The 17,397-nt window shown below is 37.3% G+C and overlaps 1 protein-coding gene across 1 annotated transcript in view; it reads left to right on the top strand.

The window, feature by feature from the left end:
* LOC121992419 overlaps positions 1-17,397 on the top strand; it is a 40,770-nt gene that overhangs the window by 5,421 nt on the left and 17,952 nt on the right. The window contains exons 2-6 of the mRNA XM_042546773.1: positions 6,612-6,846; positions 6,948-7,117; positions 9,952-10,094; positions 10,211-10,388; positions 10,550-11,117. Coding sequence (XP_042402707.1) covers positions 6,612-6,846; positions 6,948-7,117; positions 9,952-10,094; positions 10,211-10,388; positions 10,550-11,117 — 1,294 coding nt within the window. The remainder of the gene's footprint in view (positions 1-6,611; positions 6,847-6,947; positions 7,118-9,951; positions 10,095-10,210; positions 10,389-10,549; positions 11,118-17,397) is intronic.

Genomic DNA, 17,397 nt, shown 5'->3' with positions numbered 1-17,397 from the left:
TACGGTATTCCCCACCTTGATCGGATCGAAGCATCTTAATACGCTTACCAAGTTGGTTTTGTATTTCATTCTTGAATTCTTTGAACTTTTTAAAGGATTCTGACTTGTGTCTCATCAGATACACGTAGCCATATCTACTAATATCATCAGTGAAAGTAATGAAGTAATGATAGTCTCCTCTAGCTGTTATTCTGAAAGGGCCGCATACATCAGTATGTATGAGTCCTAACAAGTCATTAACTCTTTCGCTATGTCCACTAAATGGAGTTTTTGTCATCTTGCTTTGAAGACAAGATTCACATACTTCATATGATTCAAAATCAAATGAGTCCAAAAGTCCATCCTTATAGAGTTGGGATATGTGACTCTCATTTATGTGACCTAAGCGACAATGCCAGAGATATATTTGGTTCAAATCATTAGACTGGAACCGTTTGGTATTTATATTATAGATTGAGTTGTCAAAGTCTAGAACATAGAGTCCATTCACGAGATGTGCACTACAATAGAACATTTCATTGAAATAAACGGAACAACATTTGTCCTTTCTTATAAATGAGAATCCTTTCTTGTCCAAACAAGAAACAGAGATGATGTTCTTAGTTAAGGCAGACATATAACAACACTCTTCAAGTTCTAAAACAAGTCTAGTGGACAAAGATAAGGAATATGTTCCTACAGCTATAGCAGCAACTCTTGCACCATTACCTACTCGTAGGTCCACTTCGCCCTTTGTCAAAGATCTACTATTTCTCAGCTCCTACACATTAGTACAAATGTGAGATGCCACCCGGTATCTAATACCCATGAAGAAGAAATAGATAGATTGACTTCTATAACATTTATACTTGAGGCAGAAGTCTCACTTCCTTTCCATTTTACTTCCTCTAGGTACAACTTGCAGTTCCGCTTCCAGTGTCCTTTTTCACCACAGTGGAAGCAGGTTCCTTCCTTAGCTACCCCGCCTTTAGGTTTCAGTGCATGAGTTTTGCCTTTGCCCTTTGGCACCATTAACATGGTACTAGGCTTTGCCTTCTTAAGGTTGAGTTTAGCAGTTCTCAACATGCTTAACATCTTAGGCAGCGGTTTGTTAATTTCATTCATATTGTAGTTCATGACGAATTGACTATAGCTATCGGGCAATGACTGCAAGATAAGATCCATGACCAATTCTTGGCCTAATGGAAATCTCAATCGCTGTAGGTTTTCAACATACCCAATCATTTTGAGTACATATGGCCCTACGGGACTTCCTTCTTGCATTCTGCATTGAAACAGTGCTTTAGAGATCTCAAATCTCTCATGCCTTGCTTGTCCTTGATATAGTTGTCTAAGATGTTCAACCATATCATAAGCATCCATGTTCTCATGTTGCTTCTGAAGCTCAGAGTTCATGGTGGCGAGCATAAGGCATGATACATCTAATGCATTATCATGATGCTTCTTATAAACATCCTTATCAGCTCTAGTAGCAGTCGTGGGGGGGGGGGGGGGGGGCTTCAGGAATGAGCTACTCTAGGACGTACAGTTTCCTTTCTTGTTTGAGAACTAAGGTTTCTATACTAGTCCAGGAAGTTAGCTCCATTGAGCTTGCCCTTATCAAGGACAGATAGGAGAGAGAGAGAGTATTTGACGACATGGTGATCTATAGCAATAAAATACAGAAATAAGTATCATATTTTGATCATTTAATTAGGCCTTTAATTAAATGATTCTCCCACTAAATTGTAAAGCTTTGGTAGGAGCAAGTCATGGATGTGGTTTTACCCACACTACTAGCTTCAAATCCAATTGCGATAACATTCATGTGGGACAAAATCCATATTATACCTCATCTTGAGTTAGCTTTGGCTAATCGCCCAAGACTTTGTATAACTTAGGTAGACAACGTGTACCAATTGGACAAAATCCATATTATATTTTTTCTTGAGTTAGTTTTGGCTAATCGCCCAAAATTTGTATAACTTAGATAGACAACGTTTACCAATTACATCCTATGTAACTCTTGTATCATTAGGTGAACAAGACTATTTGTTTATTTGCCCATCTTATGAAATCCACATTATAACACATCTTGAGTTAGCTTTGGCTAATCACCTAAGACTAGTATAATTGAATTACATCGTATGGGATATGTCTCTAAGTTCTCAACTTAGTTAAATCACACCCAAAGTTCAATAGTTGGATATCATTATTGTCTTTTCGCACTCTACCAAGATAAAACAAGTCACTTTGCTTTGGCAAACCTGACTACAAATGATCAAGGTAGTAGTGAGTATCGAACTTTGGTAGGTATATTTAAAAAGACCTAATCATGATTAAACTACACATGCATCGCATACAAAATTAGCATATCATGACATACATCACATATATGCATAAAATAAACGTGACATGATTATGACCCTATTTTCTATGATCCTCTCAAGCCAATGAGAAGATCGTAAGGTCAACCTAGGTCAAAGCATCTTCTCCAAGTGCTTCCTCGATCGTCATGTGTTGTTGTCCTCCTCTCTTTTCACCGTCGTCCAGTAGACTTGTTCTTCTCTAATTTGTAATTACAAAACCTAAAGAAACCTCGAGTTACATTTGAGGGTAGTCTAAATTTACAACAAGAAAGAAAAGGGAGAGGCACGACACGTAAGCCGTATTATGAATTACAACACACATCCAATCACATCGGGGTAAAGGGCCATAATCATGCACTATGTTACATAACATTCATAATATTTTATGACATAAAATCTACTATGATTTAAATAAAGACTTATGAGTCGCAACGCCACGACGGTCCCGCTAGCCAGTTAGCGGGCGGGGTCAAGGAGGCAGCGCCCCTTGCGGGGTGAGGGGGCAACGCCCCCAAAGTTGCATAGTCATTGTATGAGTTGCTGCCATGCCTGAGATCCCGCTACCCACAAAAGTTTAGCCAAGACCGTTGGCCTAAATCTTACTCATAATCACGTAAATCATAGTAAAATCTCATGCATTTCTATATCGCATATCAAAATCTACTACAACTTAGTATATGCCTTTACAAATGGCTCTGATACCACTGGAAGGAACTATAGCGCTAAACACGCCGAAAAGCGCAACGGAAAAATAAGTTCCTATCCAGAAGATCCATGCAAAGGAAACCATATACTAAGTTTTGTTAAAAGATATATACTTTTGCTGTGTGCCCTTCGCAATCCCGACAGCAACGTTTCTTTAGGATGTAGATCTCAACGCGATCAACACGTCCACGCCTCTATGGTATCCACACGAACACGTTCTCCGTCCATCTCACGAATTCACGAAATGGAGAAAAAAACAACCAAAGGTTGTGCTAGCAACCTCTCGTGAAAGTTTTGGCTAAGAGTGGAAGAAGGAAGAAGAGCCCTATCACCCAAAAGGTCACTTCATCTATATAAGGTGACTTCACAAAAGGGTTACTTTACCAAATAGATTACTTCACCAAAAAGGTTACTTTATCAAAAAGGTTACTTCACCTAAAGGTTACTTTTGCAAATGACTTTTGTATTCATCCAATAAATAGAAAATATTTTTGTCTCTTGATCTTCCTTTTGATTAATGATATATTAATCTCTATTAATATTCATTAATCTTAATGGGTTAGATTTAGAATATTGGATTAACCATTAACCAATAAGCCATTAACCCAATAAACCAATGAGTCTAACCCATTACTCAATGTCTAATCCGAATTTATTCGAGTCTAACTCAATGTGTATAATTCGGATTAAACTTAACCCCATAATCCATCTCCAAATCAACGTGTTCTTTGTGTGTGACCCAATAGACTCTCGTAACGTTGACAATATATCTAAAACCATTTTAGAAACATAAGCAATGAGTGACATCTAGCAATGTATCATTGCTACCCAAGTGACAAGAATGTCGAGATCCGACCTAATCTTTCCATGTCTATTATCTTGTATGACTCAATCCTTGTATCCTCGATATCTAGATTGATCAATGAGGCATAGAATGTGTCATCCTCTTATCAATCTTTGTGTTTCTTGATCTCTAAGTAGACACTCAATCAAATAAGCTCAATATCTCATATTGACTCATTTGAGCATGATCATGCATTCTTGTGTCCTACTAATCAAGGAGCTCACAGATATCGCTTCCGTCATATGGAAGGGATAGATCCATTTATATCACTCATATCTCTCCGCATAATTCATTGCATACCCAATGATCGACTTTATTGTCCACCTTGTTACAGGTGACGTTTGCCGATACCAAAGTACACAATTCCTTATGTAGGGAATCGTAGTGACTTCAAGTCTAAGGACTATTCATATATATTCTCTAATATATACCCATGTGTCAACCTTATATCTCATATCCATGACTTGTGAGATTAAGTTATCCGTTGACCTACATACTAGTTTTAATGCATTAATATTGTCCTTGTATATTAATACTTAACTAGGAATAGTTAAGAGCAGTGTTTTATGTATATCTACAATATCTCACTATCAATTCAACCAATTGATATGTTGTCGATAAGAACCTACTATCCAAGGACATTATTATACTTATTCAATCGACACTGAACTGAAATAAATATAATAACCAACTTTACATTTTATTAATAATGATATATGATACAAAATGAACCCTTTACAATCATCTCATAATTGGTACTAGGGCTAATACTAACAAGGTATGCCAACATTTGCATCTGAAGTCCTACTTTCTTGCATTTTCTTTACTGTTCTTCCACTTTCAAGAGAGGAGACTACTTGAGCGTTGGAGGGCCTAGCTAAGGATTCCCACTCCGGTCTTAAGTCACTAACGTTTTGTTGGCTCGTCTGATTGTGTGCAGGATCAAGTTTGGCATCGTTTATGGGAATCTTCGCCTGAATCTGAAGTTTTGCGATGGAGGAGGCTGGAAAACTCAATACCGTCATCTTAATGCAGGAAGATTTGGAGTTGCTCATCAATACCAGAGCGCAGAAATTACTTCAACAACAATAAGCCAACACTGGTGGTATGCTACCACCACCAAATCCAGAAGCATCAATAACTGCTCATCAAAGGGAGAGAGAGGTTCAGGAGGAGGACCTTGCTCGCTTGCTTCCTGCCCTTCTCTCACCAATCCGACGTCCCCGAGCACTTTTTCGTACGCCATTAGAACAATTGGGCCAAGGAATAATACCCAGGAGTCTACTGGAGAGGTACCTGTGCGGGACAGGTGCAAAGGAAAAGCTGTAGCTAGCTCCCCTGAGCGAATTGCTACTCCGTTCTCTCAAAGGGTGTTGGATGATCCATTACCCAAACGTTATTAGAACTTGAACATAGGAGAATATTCGGGAACAACTAACTCGAAGGATCATCTCCTTAAATTTGAGTACGCCGCCCTTCTTCAGTAATTTACGGACGGTGTAAAATGCCCGATATTCCTCACCATATTTGGCGGAGTAGCCCAACGATGGTTCAAACGGTTGCCAAATGACTTTATTCGTCGCTTAAAGGACTTCCGTAAGGTATTTCTCCACCACTTCCGCAAGGTATTTCTCCAGCAATCGGTGATATCACAAAACCTTTTGAAGCCTCTTCTCACTTAAACAGGGCCCAAGGAGATCATTCGAGCCTACATCAAGAGGTTCAATCAGGTGACTATTGATGTTACTACGGCTACTATGAAAATTTTAGTAAGTTTCTTTTCTCAGGACTTAATGATAATGATTTTTTTAGATATTTGGTTAGAAAATCTCCAATCAACTTTGACCTGCTGATTGAACGGACAACTGAATTCATCAATATTGAAGAAGCTCAAGTTGCCCGAAAGAAGGAGGGTGCCACACCCGCTCCCGCTCCCGCTCCCGCTCCAGCCCCCGAACGCCTATTAGGTGGTTGGTTGTCTTAGCATCCATGGAAACTATGTTGCATAGGGGCATTGGCATCTCAGACACACTTGTATTAGCTTGTAGAAACTAGGAAATGGACACGAATATCAGTCTGGTGCCTATTAGCAGGGGTGTAATCTTACTTGGCCTGCTATTTTAGGATTAGTTATTCTCCAATATTTAATGCATGCAAGGGTGTCGTTGTATATTTTTTAATGTTTGATGTTGCTAAATGCTCAAAAAGTATCAACTGTTGATGTGACTTGGCGTATAACCTCTCTGTCTACAATGCATGGTTGGGTCATAGCATCCTACTGGAGAAATAGCTCTTTCAGAGGTGCTCGGGTCCAAGCCTAAAGTGTCTTTGATCATCTTTTGTCCAATATCAAATTAGGTCTTACCAAACATCCTAGTGGTGAAATCTTGTGTCTCTGAGGGTTAGATGTCATATAAAATAAAAAATGCTTATCTTGTATGTAATTCATTCAACTCAATGTCTGAGCCTGAGCATTGATCTCCAAACTCAACCTTTCCATTAGAATCAGATGTTCTAGTTTGCAGTTGCTGGCTTGGTTTTTCTCTACAAATAATATATTGAATACTTTGGTTTCATGTCATTAATGTCATGCAATTCAAAATAATCCCTTATCACCTTTTGATATCTGGGTATATAGAAAATAAGGCATACGGATGCTTTACCTGTTTACTTTCAGCATTAATGATGTATCTTTTGGCTTTTATTTGTTGCAGAATTCTCAACGTTACTATGGATGAGCTCCAAAGCAATTTTAATTCAGTTGCTTCAGATACTAAAAAGAGTTCTTCAAATTATGCAAGGAACTTCTTGGAATACTGTTGTTTTAGAACCCTTGCTCTCTCTACTCAAGTTTCTGGCCATCTATCAGACAAGACCTTTCGACGGTTGACATTTGATATGATGTTAGCCTGGGAGGCACCTGCAGCAGAAAGTCAGCCTACACTCAAGGTAAAGATTGACATTCATCTTTTTCATGGTGGTGTTCTCAATGACTTTGGTCAAGAGTTTCCCTATTCGTTTTGAGTTCACTGATCTTAGCTTTACTGCAGGTGGATAAAGAGAGAACTGCAGGCGTGGAGGCCTTTTCTAGAATAGCACCTGCCATTCCCACTATTGCAGATGTAATTACCTGTTTCAATCTTTTTGAAGTGCTCACTACTTCAACTGGAGGTCGACTTACTTTTGCAGTCTATGAGAAATACCTAGGTGCATTAGACAGGTACCTCTGCGTAAAAGAAAGGAATCTGGTTTAATGTTTGTGTATTGTTGATGATTTTTGGGTTGGCATTTGGTTGTAGTCTAAATTAGAAATATCCTGCTAGTTACTGAATGGCGGTTACCTCCGAGCCTAAATAATTGGGACTCACGATTTTTTGTTGCTTAATGAATGGTTGTTACTTGTGCAGTTACTTATCAGACTATGTTTGTTAATAGCTATGAATTATATAACCTTAGGTCAACTCTATTCTTCCCTCCATTTGCAATATGCAATTATTACAAAAGACATCTTGTGCCTCTGTTTGGAAGAGTTATACGTAAGGATGGCACCACACCTCCACTCAAAATACATTTAGAAGTGTTTATGTCCATGAATCACTTAGAGACATGAATGCCTTCTGCATCTGCACATCTTATAAGTAAATTTAGTTTGCTTACTCTTCAGTTCAATATGTGAATTGTATAGGATAACAAAAGATGATGAAATGATGAATTAGGTAACACCGAATCTGAGGTGATCAACCCAGTCCCACCCTATGGAAGTTTCCTACTGGCTAGGGTAAATTGGGAAGCACTCGTGGTGGCGGCCCAGAAGCCCAGGATCCCATAATAACGTGCTCCATTTGGAGGAAAAATCCTTGCAAATGTGCTGTAGCTATAGATCGAACCATGAGTGCCTAGTTGATAACTTGGCGCCCTTCCCTTGCACCGTAGACCCGGGACAAAAAAAAAATGATGAAAGAAACCTCAACAGTAGGATACAAATGACCCATACACTAAGGACACAGATAAGCGAATCTGGCAATAAAATACTGCCTCTTTTATCAATTATCCAAACTTATTATCAAAACAATTAATCATCTTTTATCCTTTGATTCTTTTCTTCTAATTCTTCTATAAATAACTCTTGCATCAAAAATTGTAGTTGAGATGCATCAAGGTGTAAAATACCACTTTTGTGGCTATTTTGGTTCCTGATTGAAGTAGTTTAGTATTGGAAAACCATGTTAAGGTGGTGTGGTGATGAAATGGGAGGAAGAGGAAGAAGGGGAGAGGACGAAGAGGCAAAAACAGGAGAGGAAGTTTGAGAATAGGAAGAAGGAAAAAAGGAAGAGGCAAAAGAAGTGGAGGGATAGTACCTACTACTGCTGCCAACTCAAACTTGGGTTCAGCTGGAAAATTGTTTAACCACCTTTCCTAGCCACCACAAATGCCTTTTCATACTTTCCTCCATGCTTCGTATGGAGATCACTTTTGCATTGTTGCTGGTGATGTGATATGCCATTTGAGACCTGGTGCCACTATGCTGACAGTTTTTGTGTCTCAGCGTGCACATGGATGGGTGTGGCAACACAAGATTCTAAATTGCTGACATGGCACACTTTTATCATAACTTTCCTTTGGCATGTATTCTTAATTTCATAAATCATCATTGTGTAAAGTGCATGCTGTTCCTAATATTACTTTTGAATGACCCAAGGTAGTTGAATTGTTTGTTGTCACTATATCTGTTTTCTTATGAATAGTTTGTGTTAGAAGTGGTAGCAATCTGGATCAAGGTTAAAATTTCGACCCGTGCCGAGGTTTCAGTTTCATACCGGAACGATACAGTTTCGGTATCGTATTGTGCTATGTTGATATAGTTTCAGTATTTTTTTATTTATATATAATAATTATAAAATAAATATGTTTATGGTGTATATAAATATAAGTTGTATATTGATTTTGTATAAGTTCTCAATTATTAAACAATTTAATATTATTAGAAAAATAATTAAAAATAATTTTATTTAAATAAAATTGATATATCAATAAGTCGAATTAAAATGGATCTATCTATAATAATAAGTCTATAAATTAATACAAGATATTACTTTATATATAATAATAATTATATAAATTAACTATTTATTCATTTAATTAATTATTAATTAAACAATATATATTTTAAATAGTAAAAAAATATCAAGTCAAAAAATATAAAATAATAAAAAAATATCAGAATATAAATATAATTTATTAGAATTTTTTAGAATTTTTAAAGATTTTTTTTGAAATCTAAAATGAAATTTAAAATAATAAAAAAAATATATTAGAATATAAATAAGAATTATTATATTTTTTTATTTTTAAATGAAATTTAAAATATTAAAAAAAATTTCAGAATATTAATTAATAAAATTTATTAAATTTATTTTTTATATATTTTATTAGGATAATTTAATTAGAGTTTATAAAAGTTTATTCAAAATATCACACATCCTTAAAATTATTTAAATTAATTAAATAAAATAATTAATTATTAGGCGTCCGCGATCGTCCGCAATCGGTCGCTCGGGGGGTGTGCGCGGAAGGGTTGCTGGACGCGTTCGGCGGCGTCGGTAGGGTCCATGGATGCTTTCGGCGACGTCTTCAGTGCTGTAGAAGGAGTTGCGGCATGCTTCCGACGGAGTCGTCTCGAAGGCATCCCACGTCTCCTCAGGCATCGCCGGATGCATCCGACGACTCCTCCGGTGCTGCTGAGACGTGGACACCTCTTGTGCCGGTTTCGGCCGCTTGACGGAACGCTAAAAACCTTCCGTGCCGGGCGGCACGGAACGACATTTCATTCCTTGATCTGGATTGCCAAATCTTACAATTTTGTCAGCTGTAAAAGAGTTATTATTCCATCCACTAAAAACAATTGAACTGGATGCCGATTCCTTGATGTCTGGTTGAAAGTAGGAAATGGTATACATGTCATATGGCCATTTCTCATAATTTAAGATTACTTCTTGCGGATTGCACTGTAAAGTGGAAATAGAATGTATAATTTTTCCCTTTTTCCTTCTACAGGGCAATAAAGAAGATGAAAACTCAGACCGAATCATTGCTTCTTTCGGGTCTTCGCCTCCATAGAGAAGAAAGGATCCTTGAGGTGGACGGAACATTGACCACCCAACCAGTGCTTGAACACATAGGAACTTCTACATGGCCTGGTACATCTTCTGACGACCCACTTTGTTTTAGTTAATGAGAGTATATAGATGATCTATGATGTTGAGGACAACTTATTTTAAGCACCTCTTATGATTTCAAGCTCTGTTTATTGCAGGGAGATTGACACTGACGGACCATGCTCTCTATTTTGAAGCACTGCGAGTTGTAACCTTTGATAAACCAAAGGTATATGAACTTGCAGATGATCTAAAGCAAAGTATCAAGCCTGAGTTGACTGGGCCATGGGGTTCCCGCCTTTTTGATAAGGCTGTTATGTACAAGTCAATATCTTTGTGAGTCTCTACATTAAGTTGTAATATAAAACTCTCTTTGAATGTCAATGTTTTTGATTTTTTTTTTCCTAATTGATTTGGGTAATCTTAATTAATTATTAGAGAACAACCCATAGCAGTAAATATTCAGTTAGTAATATAATTTTCTATCTTCCTTTTAGATCAGAACCAATGATCATGGAGTTTCCTGAGCTTACAGGTCATTCGCGTCGTGATTATTGGCTAGCTATTATGCGAGAAGTTCTTTATGCCCATCGATTCATTCAGAAACATGAAATAGAAGGTGTTGAGAAAGAAGAAACTCTTTCAAAATCTGTTCTTGGTATTCTACGTATACAAGCCATTCGAGATTTACTTCTGTCAGCAGCTATCAAATATGAGACACTTCTGATGTTCAATTTCTGCAATCAGCTTCCTGGAGGCGACAACATATTGGAAACACTAGCTAATGTAATAGCCTCTAGGAGGTTGGATCGAACTAATCAATCCACTTCAAGAAGTGGAATGTACTCTATTTCTACTTTGGGAATTTTGTCAAATCTAGGGCTTGTGTCACAAGTTTCAACTGAAGACAAGCTTCTTGTTGGTGAAATAGTTGTCGGGGAACTGACTTCCTTAGAAAGGGCAGTAAATGAAGCTAGAATTAACTATAAACAGTTAGAGAAAGCACAGGCTACAATAGACGGAGTCAAAGTTGATGGTCTTGATACAAATTTTGCAGTGATGAAGGTACTGTATTTTTTCTTTGCTGTTACAACTCAATAGTGTCAACCACTTTTAGAGTACTCTTTTATACCTTGTACTTTAGTCTGTTTGATTTGTATTATAATTAATAGTTTCTATATGTGGATAATAGTTTTGCCATTTGGTTATTAGGTATTATAATATATACTATATATGGGTCTTCCATGTTATCAGATTGTATCCCTCAACTTGGTATTAGGGTGGATTCTCTCTTAGAGTTAGCATTTACTTTTCAGGGAGGTTCCTAGTATTTTTTTGATAAGAAAACATTTCATATCATAGTTCAAGAGTACAGAAAATGGTCTATAGTGGCTACTTATGACTGACACAATATCAGATCAAAGTGCACCCCTAAAGACCTGTACACACACTCCTGAATATCCTCTCAACACTTAATTGTTCACTCTCAAAGATACATTTTTTTCTAGCTCTCCATACATAGTGTATTAACGAAGACAACGCCAAGTAACGAGCATTCATTAATACCCTATTCCTGTGGTAGCATATCCCAAACACTCTTCCATAACTCAGCAATAGGAGGGTACCCAAAAAACAGATGCTCCTATGTCTCCAACCTGTCGACAAAATGCACATTGCTTATCCTCCGAGTACTCCTACCTGTCTTTACTGCAAAGACGCCCCAAGGCAAGCATCCAACAAGTGGCAACATGACTAGGCTTCAAGTAAGTTTTCCACACCGTTGAGCCCATACCTTCTTAGGACTATGATGGCTAAAGAAATAATATTCCCGTGCCACTCCATCGTCCTGTGCGAACCATTCTGCCAGTCTGTCTAGCATCAGACGCCAAGTACGCATCTAAAAGAATTCGGTCCCGTTAATATTAACGGTAACCTCTTAATCAAAGGTGAATTTGAAGGGGATACTTCCAAGGACCACGCATTTGCACGCCTCAGATGCCTGTGGTGGACCCATTTGATCCAAAGAGTGTTTGCTTTCATCTCAATCCGCCAAAGTACTTAAGTTAGCAGAGTTAAGTTCCAACCTTTTAACTCTCGGAATCCCAAGCCTCCTTCCTCCTTCGGTTTACACATATCAGCCCAAGATACCGAAGGATGCTTAGATATCCACATGAAAGATCTACAAATGCTATAGATACAGTCTATGACCACATAGGCACTGGTAAGACAGACCCAAAAACATTCCATCCCTTGAAGCACTGAGGAAATAAGCTGTGCCTTGCCTGCATAAGATAGAGTGTTAACACGCCGGACCAAGGAGTCAAGGAGAGGGCTATAGTCCGAAATTCAAAGCCACTCAGCTACAAGGGGAACCCCAAGATATCTAAATGGTATAGATCCCTCCTGAAGCCCAGGATGGACGACAACCTCATGTGGACCCTATCCTCAACTCTAGCCAAGTAAATACATGATTTCAGCTTCTCCTCTCTCTCTTTTCTCCTTCTAGTTCCCCCTCTTCCTCTGCATCATGCTTTCTGTCTTCTCTTCGCATTGTATTCTTCCTCCATGATTAATCATCCCCTTCAACAACAATGGCTTGTTAAATGCTAACATTCAAAAAATATAGGTAGAGATTTTACAACAGCCTTTCTCCAATGGTGCCACAAACCATTGGAGAACCACCCATTTTCGAGTCCGGTTAGACCCACACCATTTTCAGTCTTCGCTTTTGAATCAAGCATATCTGCCAGAACCAAGCTTGTAGAACATCTTTGTCGATCAAGACTTCCTGCAAAAATGTGACACATTCTTTTGATATTGTTCTTTTTTGCTAATTTGAAGTTGACACCTATTCAACACTCTCCATCTATTATGGCGATGACCTTGGCCAGTCCCTCTCTGTCACACTCATGCTAGACTTTTGATGGAATTTTCATTGATGATGGTCAGCTTCTGGATGAGATTATCCTTCCAAGCTTTCTACTTACAACAAGATCATTATAGTTGCACCTGTCAATGTCCTCAAGAATGGTTATTGCCTCTTACTGCTCGTTGACATTTAATTCTTTGCAGTTTTGAATAATAACTGTGTTGCTAGAAACTTCTGTGCAGCTGATCTATTGGCTCCATGGCTCACATGCTTCAAATGAAGAGTTTTGTCAACTTGCTAAGCTAGCTGGTTTCCTTCTAAATTCCATGATGCACACTGGTTGTTAGGGAGCCGACCCTACCTAGTTTTGTCAACTTGCTAAGCTAGCTGGTTTCCTTCTAAATTCCATGATGCACACTGGTTGTTAGGGAGCCGACCCTACCTAGTGGGATAAGGCTTGGTTGCTGTTGTACTCTCTGGTTGTTAGGGGATGTTGCATGGGCTTGGAAATTAGTTTAACTTGTATGATCTTCCGTCTTCCTAGATCCATTGAAATTCTTTTTTGCATTTTCTATGGAAATATCTGTAGCCTTAGATAGGTCTAAGAGCATAATCTTCTCTATGGCTGAGCCGTTCAAGAGGGAAATGCTTTTATCCTAGCAAGGAAATTTAGATAATTTATTTTGAGGTATTTGGTAATGATCTTTTAAAATGATAGGAATGTTAGTGAATTCTCGTGAAACAAATGGGTTTTTTGGTGGTCTTATTATAGGTTCCCTACTATATCTGGTCTTGCACATGCACACAATATAACCAGCTTAGTTTAATTCAGTAAATTGGGTTTTTTGGTGGTCTTATTATAGGTTCCCTACTATATCTGGTCCTGTCCACCCTCAAATGCTTGTTATGAAGACTTCACAGAGTTGACATTGATCCACTTTATCCTGGATCAACTTCTGGTGGCTAAGGGTGATCCAATGCCACACTATATCAAGCAAGAGACACCTTTATTAGTATTACTCATGATTTGAAATCTTGTACCATGCTGGGTGGCATGGTCCAAATGGGTTATTGTAACAAATTACTGAACTCGCTAGTATTTGATGATTCTGTCAAGCCAATACTTGATATCCCCGGTATGCTACAACAGAAAATAAGATAAATTGAGTAATGTTGTTATTTTTAGCTTGTGTCCATATAAGATAATGCCAAAACTATGTTATTGCAAGTGGAACACCGTCTGAATTTAAATATATAGTTAAACTTATTTTATTTTTTTCTTCTTCATCTCCTTTCTCCTTCCAACTCCAATTTGTCACAGACACCATATATAAAAAAATCGGTACAATACTGAAATAATATCATTTTAATCAAAAATTGAAATTTCGGCACGACTTGAGATTTTGAACTTAGGTTTTACTAGAGCTGTTTGCTATTTCTACTTGCAATGCTCCTATTAATTTAAATGAACTTCCATTGTCTGGAAGAACTTATACATGGTTAAATGGACAATTTTCTTCATTATTGGTTAAATTGGAAGGCTTCTATCCTAATCCTAAATTTGTCACAGCCTTTCCAAATTTGGACTACTAGACTAGCACTTCTATAAGGCGACAATCTGCTAGTTTTACAAGCTAATGAGAGTAGTCCTTTTGCACCACATTGTTCTTTAAAATTTAAAATAAAGTGATGATTTAAGAAGGTTTTGTTGATGAAATTTTGGGAAATTGGTATCTGCCTGTCACTGTCAGGTTTTACTTCAAACTGGGTATTTAAATTGAGACAATGTAAGCATCTAAAGGGATGGTTGAAATCACATCTAAAGGCATAATTTAGCAACAGAGTCACCTTCAATAAGTGTATCACATAAAATTAAACAATGAAACTGCAACTCTTATCTCAATTACGGATTTAATAGAGTGCAAGCCTTTGAAGGGTAAATTCAACCACATTTCACATAATAAAGTGGTTCATTAGAGTCAAAGGACAAAAGGTAATGGGCAACGCTAGAAGGTGAAAATTTAACCTATTTCCTTAACCAGTTATCAGTGAACAGCTCCTGTTACCAAACAGGAAGACATTATCTAGGCCTTCACTCAATGGCTACTCCACAGGGCACTACTACCTTGGTTGGCTGGGACATTAGATGGTGTGATTACTGATTTTTCTGTTCTTTATGTTTCTTTCTCTGACGAGGAAATTCACTATGCTATTAGGTTCCTAGAAAGATTGAACATCAAATTTTTACAAGCCTCCTGGGATATTCTTAAACTAGATGTTATTGCCTTGTTCTTCCAGTTTCATGTTGGTTCTTTTATTCAAAACAAATTATTTATCTGTATATCATGTTCATTCCCAAATGTCCAGAAGCCACCAAGGTTTATTGAATTTGGGTGTTTGTATTAGAAAATCTTTTAGTAAGATTGATTTCCACATTCCTTGCTACTCAACTTTATTCCTAAGGATTCCCAAATTTGTTGAAAATGTCGTCATAATGCCTGTCAAATCTAATTCATGTAAACAACTGAAAAATCTAAGCAACATGATGCCACAAATTAGAAACTAGAAACTTAAGGGTGGTGCCGTTATAATATTAGATAATCCAACCATTTTGGAAAAACATATACTATTGCTGGCCTCTACTAGAGGCTTAACATGAAGTGAAGACTCTGTATTTACAAATTAGATGGTGCATTGTTGAGACCCTTGGCTATGGATCGCGTAATGGGATGGTTTATCGGCTAGTCGGTAGGATCAACCTTCGTCTTCTTGGTTTTACGACCTTGATGACCTATGGTGGTAGGAGGGATTTGAGGCTTGAGGGAATTAGAGAACCTCTCGATCTATGGATTTAATTTCTTTCTTTTGTAAAACTCAATGATAGTTTTTCTTGCATGATTTCAACCATTTAAATATAACTAGGACGTTCCTTCTCAACGAAGGAACAAGACAACCCCTGAATAAGAAATGTTTTATTCTTACTAAAAATAAAAAGATACTAGACTCAATTCTACTTAAAATTAAAGATACTTGACTCAAATAAAATCAATTACTATAAATAATTATAGCTGAATCAATTTTCTTGATTTGCACCATCCTTTCTAAATCTGCTTCTCTTGATTTGCACCATCCTTTCTAAATCTGCCGTGCGTGTATCTCTTATATTTGATGGGCTCCAGATTCTCTTTTGTTGTATGGGCTCGGTCCATAACATTACTCCCTCCCTTAGAAACGGGTTTGTCTGCAAACACGAATGATGGGTAACGTTCCATGATAGCCACTGCATCTTCTCATAAAGCCTCGGCAGGGGATAAGCCCTCCCAATGAACCATAATTTGGGAGCGCCCACGATGTGAGCGATAGTCGAGAACTGCTAGAGGAGAAGGAATGTAATCTTCCTGATGTATGAGGGGAAGAGTGGGGACGCTAGAGATGTTGCTATGATATTTCTTTAAAGAGGACACATGAAAAACTGGGTGGAGTTTGGCGTGGTCTGGCAATTGGAGTTTGTAAGCGACATGATCCACACGGTTAATGATTTTAAAAGGCCCATAAAAGTGAGGAGATAGTTTTGAACAAGGTTTGAAATGCCGTTTCGTGCCGCCCGACACGGACGGTTTTTATCGTTCCGCCGGGTGGTCGAAACCGGCACGGGAGGCGTCCCCGTCTCGGCGGCGCCGGAGGAGACGCAGGACGCCTTCGGCGGCGTCCCGCGACGCCTTCGACACTGAAGGCGTCGTGCGCGATGCCTTCTGCAGCGCCGAAGGTGTCGTGTGCGATGGCTTTTGCGGCGCCGGAAGCGTCCGACAGGGTCGCCGGACGGCCCTCGCGGGATCGCCCGCGATGATCGCGTCACGATCTCGCGTACTGCCCGAGTTTTTTTTTTTTAATAATTATTTATTTTATTTAATTAATTTAAAGAATTCCCAAGGAGGATATGTACAGGATGTGCGATATTTCGAATAGGCTTTTATAAACCTTAATTAAATTATCCTAATAAAATATATATTTTAAATTAAAATAAATTAAATAAATTTTATTAATTAATATTCTGAAAAAATAATATTTTAAATTTCATTTAAAAATTTTAAAAAATATATAATAATTCTTATTTATATTCTAATATATTTTTTATTATTTTAAATTCCATTTAAATTTTTAAAAAAATTCTAAATTTTTTAAAAAAATTCTAATAAATTATATTTATATTCTGATATTTTTTAATTTTTTTAAAATTTTTTTACTTGATATTTTTTACTATTTAAAATATATATTATTTAATTAATAATTAATTAAATGAATAAATAGTTAATTTATATAGTTATTATTAATATAAAGTAATATCTTTTATTAATTTATATTATTATTATTATAGATACTTCCATTTTAATTTGAATTATTAATATATCAATTCTATTTAAATAAAATTATTTTTAATTATTTTTTCTAACAATATTAAATTATTCAATAATTGAG

This window comes from Zingiber officinale, chromosome 6B, assembly GCF_018446385.1.
Source record: "Zingiber officinale cultivar Zhangliang chromosome 6B, Zo_v1.1, whole genome shotgun sequence".
Taxonomy (NCBI): domain Eukaryota; kingdom Viridiplantae; phylum Streptophyta; class Magnoliopsida; order Zingiberales; family Zingiberaceae; genus Zingiber; species Zingiber officinale.
This window is presented reverse-complemented; position numbering and strand designations above follow the sequence as displayed.